General features: G+C 48.0%; 1 protein-coding gene across 1 annotated transcript in view; it reads left to right on the top strand.

Annotated features, from left to right (window-relative positions):
• Positions 1 to 7,932, top strand: part of Ptk7 (protein tyrosine kinase 7 (inactive)) — a 65,321-nt gene extending 57,389 nt beyond the window's left edge. The window contains exons 17-20 of the mRNA XM_031346799.1: positions 136 to 216; positions 2,519 to 2,670; positions 4,290 to 4,468; positions 5,135 to 7,932. Of these exons, the coding sequence (XP_031202659.1) occupies positions 136 to 216; positions 2,519 to 2,670; positions 4,290 to 4,468; positions 5,135 to 5,295 (573 nt within the window). The 3' untranslated portion in view covers positions 5,296 to 7,932. The remainder of the gene's footprint in view (positions 1 to 135; positions 217 to 2,518; positions 2,671 to 4,289; positions 4,469 to 5,134) is intronic.

Genomic DNA, 7,932 nt, shown 5'->3' with positions numbered 1-7,932 from the left:
GTGTGTGCGCACATTCAGGTCAGGGCTTGTCACTGTCTCCCTGCAAGCACGGGCTTGGTCTGATGCTTCAGAGCCCATAGCTCAGAGCCCATAGCTGGGTTGTTCACTAATGGAGGTGTTTGTCCCTTCCCTCAGGGAGATCTCAAACAGTTCCTGAGGATTTCCAAGAACAAGGATGAAAAATTGAAGTCACAGCCCCTCAGCACCAAACAGAAGGTAAGATCAAGGTGGGGAATCGCCCAGAGTAGGCTGCAAGCAAGGGCACACTCAGGCTTCTATTACTCAGCACTGTTGGAGAGCCAGGCCTTATGTAAGTACGTCACCTGTGTTTGCTGGCACAACAGTCCCCCGCAGTGTGTTCCTGTCCCTGTTTCATGGAAAGAAACTGAGGCTTCAAGAGTCAGTGGCTTGTTCCAGCTCTGTAGCCTGTGAGTCGCTTGATGTCGTCATACTGGCTTCACAGAGGACACAGCTGCTCCAGCCCGTGTCTTAACTGTTGAAGCTTCTGTGAGAGCAAGCACCCCGAGTCCGGCGGCTGCTGGGTTGGGCATGGCCTTGGGCAGGTTTCTTTACCTTGTACGTGGAGACTCTGACCTGACAGCCTGAAGGACTCGAAGCATGACACACACAGGAAGCGAGTAGGAGGCCTCGGTGCGAGATGTGGAAGTCATCCAGGTCCTTAGGTAGCCAGGCAGCTGTGGTTAACAAAGAAGGTTTCCTGACGGAGAAAGCCTTTGAGTTCAGTTCTCAAGGACAGGAAGTAGTTGAATGGCAGGAAGGGGATGGCTTCAGGAGAGAGGATCAAGGTAAGTGGCTGGTACAGGGACAGAAGCAGGCCGACAGACAGCTGAGCATGGTGTTTCGAGTCTATAATCTAGTACTCGGGAAGATGGGGCAAAGGATGGCCTTCATCCACATTCTGTCTGGGTACATAGTGAGTCTGAGGCCAGCCTGTGCTATAAAGTGAGACCTCCAGAACAAAATGAGAAGACAAGATAGGAAGAGAGTCAGTTACCTGTGTCATGTCCCCAGGTGCTTGACAGCCGTCAGCACTTCGCCACACACTGTCCTTCGTGGGTTTGCATCTAGTCTTCAGTTTGAGGAGGAAGTTCGCAGAGACCAAGTTTCATACCCTACTTGTCCAAAGGTTGAAGGGTCCTCTTCATTTTTCTGTTACATGTGTGTGCTTGGTTATAATTTTTTAAAGTTTGTTATTATTATGCTCGTATTAAGTTTGTATGTGTTTGTGACTATGGCTCACACACGCCAGTCTCTTCCCCACTGTAGGCTCTGGGAATCTTGTTCATGTCTCAGCCCTGTGTAGCTGTGGTTCTGCGTTCTAACACATCTTGATGGCTAGAGGAAATTCCTTTCTTTTTAGTACTTGAGATTGAACCTCACAGGCAGTAGGGAAACATTCTCCTGTTGAGCCATCCCCCACAGCCTTGTCTTGTTTGTAACAAGGGTGCTGCTGGGCCTCTGGCTTTTAGCATTTTCTTCTGCCATTTAGATGAGGGGATAAAGGTCACAGGAGCAAGCTTTTTCTTTTTTTCTTTTAACTTTGTTTATCTTTAATTTATGTGTATGGGTGTTTTGTCTGCATGTATTTGCGTGTACCACATGCATGCCTGGTGCGTGGGAGGACAGAAGAGGGTGTCGGATCCTCAGGAACTGGAGTTATAAACAGTTGTGAGCCACCACATGGGTGCTGGGAACCAAACTCAGATCCTCTGCAAGAGCAGATACTGTTCTTAACCACTGAGCCATCTCTCCAGCCACCGCTGCTGCCCATCTCCATGTCTTCTTTTAAAAAACATACATTTAGCTGGGCAGTGGTGGCACACACCTTTAATCCCAGCACTTGGGAGGCAGAGGCAGGTGGATTTCTGAGTTCGAGGCCAGCGTGGTCTACAGAGTGAGTTCCAGGACAGCCAGAGCTATACAGAGAAACCCTGTCTTGAAAAACCAAAAAAAAAAAAAAAAAAGAAAAGAAAGAAAGAGTTAACATAGGGCTGGAGCGATGGCTCAGCAGTGTTTACTGTTCTAGAGGATTTGAGTTTAGCTCTCCGCACTCGGGACAGTGAGTGGTTCACATCCAAACTGACTGTAAGCCCGGTTCCTGGGGATTTGGTGCTTGTTCTGCCTCTGTGTCCCACCCGTATTTTTTGATTCAGGGCCTCTCACTGACCTCATTGATTGGTTAGCCCAGCTGGCCAGTGAGCCCATTAGGTGGGTTCTGAGATCCAAACTCAGGTGCTCTTGTATATGCAAGAGACACTTCACCCACTGAGCTGTCTCCACAACCCCTTAATCTCGCATAATTAAATCTTCAAACAGCCTAGTGAAGCAGCTACTATATATATTCCATTTCTGGAGAAGGTAGGTGGGGCTGTATTGTTTGAGGTTTCCTAAGCAGCACTTCAGGGGCCTCTGGAGTAATGGAGGCAAGGGACGTGTTACGGGTGGTCCCCTTGATCCCTACTCCTGGGCTGTTCTCACAGATATCCTTTCTCACCAGGTGGCCTTGTGCTCCCAAGTGGCCCTGGGCATGGAGCACCTGTCCAACAACCGCTTTGTGCACAAGGACTTAGCTGCTCGTAACTGCCTGATCAGTGCCCAGAGGCAGGTGAAGGTGTCGGCGCTGGGCCTCAGCAAGGATGTGTACAACAGGTACGCAGGCTTAGGGGGTGTGGCCTCAGCAAGGATGTGTACAGCAGGTACGCAGGCTTAGGGGGTGTGGACGAGACAGGACAGGTGCAGTTTGTAAAAGGGTTAGCAAAGGGCTTCATGGCTGCTTAGCAGAAAGGTGGGGTGGGGTTGGAGGGTTGACCAGAGCCTTACCATCATCCCCTTTTGAAAGGCACAGTAGAGGAGGCCCCAAGTTGCTGCTGGCTATGGATTTCCTGAAGTGATTAAAAAACAATTATTATAAGCCAGGTGGTGGTACACACCTTTAATCCCAGAACTTGGAAGGCAGAGGCAGGTGGATCTCTGAGTTGGAGGCCAGCCTGGTCTACAGAGTGAGTTCCAGGACAGCCAGGGCTGCACAGAGAAACCCTGCCTTGTAAAACTGAATAAATAAAACACCAACCAAACAAAACAACCCCAAACAGAAGACAACCCAATAGACAAACCCAACAGACAAACCACTAGAGTGGTTTGGGTTTAGAGGTCAGGGAAAAAGAGAATATTTATAGCTGGTTTATATGTCGTTAACTGTGCATCTGGTCTGTCACTCCCTCTGTTTCTGTAACTCAGGAGCTATGATTCTGAAGCTTGACCTTAAAGCTCATCCACTGTGCTCAGAGAATCACCTATATAGACCACTTTGGGGGAGGCCCCCAGTCACCCTAGTTTCAGCTTACTCTAATTTGCCCAACTTTTGCTTTGTTCATGCTTTATTAATAATAAATAAAGCCTTTTCTGCTTTTTAATTTCTACTCAGATTTTTTATTACTTATTTTTACAGTGTTGGGATCAAACCCAGGGTTTCATATATAGCCCTATCAATTTTTAAAAATTTGAAACAAGATCTTTCTGTTTCTCTGGCTGGCATTAAACTCACTCTATAGCCTAAGTAAAGTAAGCCTTAAACTCATGATCCTCCTGCCTCAGCCTTCCAAGCAGCTGGGATTATAGACTTGTCTCACTATATTTTACGAGTGTTTGCCAGTAGGTGTATATATGCATCATGTGCATGAGGAGATTAGAAGAGGTTATCTGATCCCCTGGAACTGGAGTTAGAGGTGGTTGTGAGTTGCCATGTGGGTTCTGGGAATTGAATCCAGGCCTTCTGGAAGAGTAGCCAATGCTCTTAAACTCTCTCCATCTCTCCAACCTTTCTAAATGGAATATTAATTAATTAATTATTTTATGTGAATGGGTATTTTGTCTGCATGGATGTCTGTGTACCAGTGTGGTACCTAGTGTCCACAGAGGCTAGAAGAGAGATGCGGACACCTTGGAAATAGAGTTATAAAGATTGTAAACTGCCATGTGGTTGCTGGAAATCGAACCTGAGACGTCTGGACAAGCAGGCAGTGCTCTTAACCTACGAGTCGTGGCTCCAGACACCTCTTACTGGAATTTCTAAGTCATCAAACCTCACTCAAACAGACCCACACCTAGCGTTGATCCAGCATACCCCTGCGCTCCGCATAGCTGCAATCTGAGTCCTTCGCGGTCTTCTTTGGAAAAGGCTGGCCCAACCAGGGGGAGTTGTGTTTGAGATGAGCCTGGGCTCCTCCTTGGCCCTTTCTGACCTAGCCTGTGTTGCTTCTCTGTCACAGTGAGTACTACCACTTCCGCCAGGCCTGGGTCCCTCTGCGTTGGATGTCCCCAGAGGCTGTCCTGGAGGGTGACTTCTCCACTAAGTCTGATGTCTGGGCCTTTGGTGTGCTCATGTGGGAAGTGTTCACTCACGGAGAGATGCCCCATGGTGGGCAGGCAGACGATGAGGTGCTGGCAGGTAAATACCTGTGTCTCTGGTACCACCCTCAGCTTTCCCCATCCCACCTCGCTTGCCCAGGCTCCAGGGCTATCAAGCCTACTTCATACTCCCTTGGTACTTAGGAATTATGACGATAGGACCTCTCTGGGTTAAAGGTATGTTAAGTACCGGTCAGTAAGGCGGCTCAGTAGGTTGATGTGCTTGCCATTAAGCCTGACAATCTGAGTTCAATCCCCAGGACCCACATAGTAGCTGCTCTCCCAGATTATACTTTCTGTGCACGCGCAGACAGACAGACAGACACCCCCCCCCACACACACACACACACCAATAATCAAGTCATTTTTTAAAATACTGGAAGCAGACTCAGGCTGTGTAGGAAATGATAGAGCCTTTCATACCGGATAATACCGCTTATCCCCAGTGTCTCTTTCAGCTCTTGTTTACTTGAATTCCAACAGGGGCCCTGCCTACCAGCCAGAGAGAACTGAAGATCAGAGTTCTCTCTTTGTCTTCTAAGATCCTTGCCATACTCTTAAAATGTGGTGGTGCCCACCCATCACTGACCAGTACTCCCCAGAGCAGACCAGTCCCTGAGAGAACGTCATGGGAACCACATACCCCAACAGGTATTGACAAGCCATTAAACACTTGGGCTAATGCTACTCGCTGTGTGTTCCACAGACTTGCAGGCTGGGAAGGCTCGACTCCCACAGCCCGAAGGCTGCCCATCTAAGCTCTACCGGCTGATGCAGCGCTGCTGGGCCCTGAACCCCAAGGACCGGCCTTCCTTCAGTGAGATCGCCAGCACCCTGGGAGACAGCCCTGCAGACAACAAGCAGTGAGGGAGCCCTGCAGGCTGTCCCTCAGGACGGCGTGGGCAGGGGAGAACCCCTCTTGAGGGGGCCTGCAGCATGATGGGCAAGATAACCCTGTCCTTGGCCCTGGGGTCCCTGCCCAAGCACAGCAGGCATTGCTGAAGGCTGGCAGTGCCTTGGTGTTTCTCTTTGCCTCAGCCACTGGGGAGGCTGATTCAGACCCAGGCTGGGTGACTTAAGACCTTGGGCTGGCCATCTCTCTTTGCCACCCCTTCCCTTATCAGGGACAGTATGGGTACCTCAGGTAACCCCAGTTTCTGGCCTGAGACTTCTTCTGGCCAGGTTCAGCTCTGCCACTGATCTGCCAGTGTTGCCTGGGGAGGGCTGGCCTGGGCCTGAGCTAGGTTTGGGGGACTTCTTTAATATACAGGTATACTCAAAGTTCCAGGATAACTCGGGGCACACAGGACCAACAGGCCTCTTAGCGCATGAATCCCACCTAGGGGTCGTCTAGCAGGCCATGAAGGATACAGCAGTGAGTCCTCCCACCGTGGGCTTGTGCACACTAAGCCAGATCCCTGGCCTCAGTCTCCTTTCCTCACCCTAAGTGCCTGGCAGATGAGGAAGTGTTGGGAGCTTTTGACACTTATATGACCCGCCCCTTTTGTATGCACCATGGGCGGCCTTTGTACGTAATTGCAGCGTGGGGTGGGTGGGCATGGGGAGGTCTGGGTGGACCCTAGAGGAAGTAGGGAGGGAGGGCCACCCCTGCCTCGTACTTTATTGTTGTTGTTGCTGTTGTTATTGTTTGTTTGTTTTATGGTTTTGTTTTTGTTTTTTTTTTACACTCGCTGCTCTCAATAAAGAAGCCTTTTTTTTTTAACAGCCTATGTGTTAGACCCTTCACCGCCTTTGTCCATGAATGGGGTTCTTTGTTTCATTCTCTTTGCTGATCAGAAGGGACAATGAGACTTGTTGACATCTCATCGATGGCCCCATAGATGCTGGTTCTGCTCTACCGTTCCCAGATGTCTCATAATCCACTTTTACCCGTGTGACGGGCACTTATTCTTTGCCACTCAGCCCTGGAGTGTAGTCGTGTGGTAGACATGGAGATCCCAAACAGAGGCCAATGACATAGTCAGGCTCAGAGTCCCTTTGAAACTAGGAAGACCAGGAGCCAGAGAAGTGGCTTAGTAGCTAAGAGCACTGGCTGCTCTTGCAGAGGTCCTGGGTTTCAGTTTCCAGAGGATTACAGCTGCCTATCACTCCAGTTCAGGGAGTCTAACACCCTCTTTTGGCACCAGTGGGCCAAAAGTGGGCAACAGGCACACATGTACATATGTGCAGGTAAAATATGCTCACACATGAAATAAAAATCTCAAAAAAAAAAAAAAGAGCTGGGAGCTGGACGGTGATGGTGCACACCTTTATAAAATACCAGCACTCGGGAGGCAGAGACAGGTCCATCTCTGAGGTAGCGGTGGGCCTGGTCTACAAAGCTGTTTTGGACAGCCAGGCCTGTTACACAGAGAAATCCTTGAACCCCCAACCCATCCAAAATGAGCCAGAAAATGGCTCTTTGATTAAGATCCCTTCTTTGTTGATCTTGTAGAGGACCCGGGTTCGATTCTTAGCACCCACATGGCAGCTTACAACCTTCCCTAACTACAGTTCCGGAGGATTAGACTCCCTCTTCTTTCTTCAGGTATCAGGCATAAATATATATATACATTCAGGCCAAACACCAATATTCAGAGAATAAATAAATCTTTATTATAATTAATCTATATTGTAATTTTTTGATGATGGCTGCATAATTTATATATAATATTAGTAAATATATAACTTATATTTCTGTATTATTACATTTATGTATTTTTAATCTATATATTTCCTAATATGTATATATTAGGATTATTTACACATACACACACATGTGTATGTACTAGGAAAGTGCCTTAGCAGTCAGAGGGTAGAAGATTGTGAGCTCCATGCCTGTCAAACAAACAAACCCAAATGGCTCAGTTAATCAAGTACTTTCCTGGCATGCATGAAGCACTAATTTTGATCCCCAACCATAAAGCAGGCATAGAGGTATGTTCTGAAATCCCAAAATCTGAGAGGTGGAAGCAGAGGGATCAAGACTGGGGGCTGGACAGGTGGCTCAGTCATTAAGAGTATACACACTGGCTACTCTTGCAGAGCACCCAGACTTAACTCCCACATACCCACTTAGCTGCTCACAACCACCTGCAGCTCCTGTTCTAGGGTATCTGCCTGCATGGGTACCAGGCATACACATAAAGCACAGAAAAACAAGATAAAAACAAAACACCCATAAACAAAGTAATAAGAAAAGAAGGCTACCTTCAGCTACATAAAAAAAGGTAGCCTGTCCCATCATCTTACCCCGATCTTCATCTCTGCTCTACCATTTTTTTCTTGATGTTCCTTCCTTCCCTCTGCTTGTTTGGATTGAATCAGAGATGATCTCTCCACTAACTTTCCTGTCTCTGAAGGGTACCAATGTTAGGAGAGTCAACTATACTCAAAAAGCAAAAATATTTAGTATTATTAGTTTGCATGACAGGAACTCAAGCATGGTCTGAGAATGGTGTTGAACACAATACAGGCTGAGGTTAGTTTTGAACCCCTGATCAC

This window comes from Mastomys coucha, unplaced genomic scaffold, assembly GCF_008632895.1.
Source record: "Mastomys coucha isolate ucsf_1 unplaced genomic scaffold, UCSF_Mcou_1 pScaffold3, whole genome shotgun sequence".
Lineage (NCBI taxonomy): Eukaryota > Metazoa > Chordata > Mammalia > Rodentia > Muridae > Mastomys > Mastomys coucha.
The sequence above is the reverse complement of the archived record's forward strand: the minus strand, read 5'-3'. Positions and strand labels throughout refer to the sequence as shown.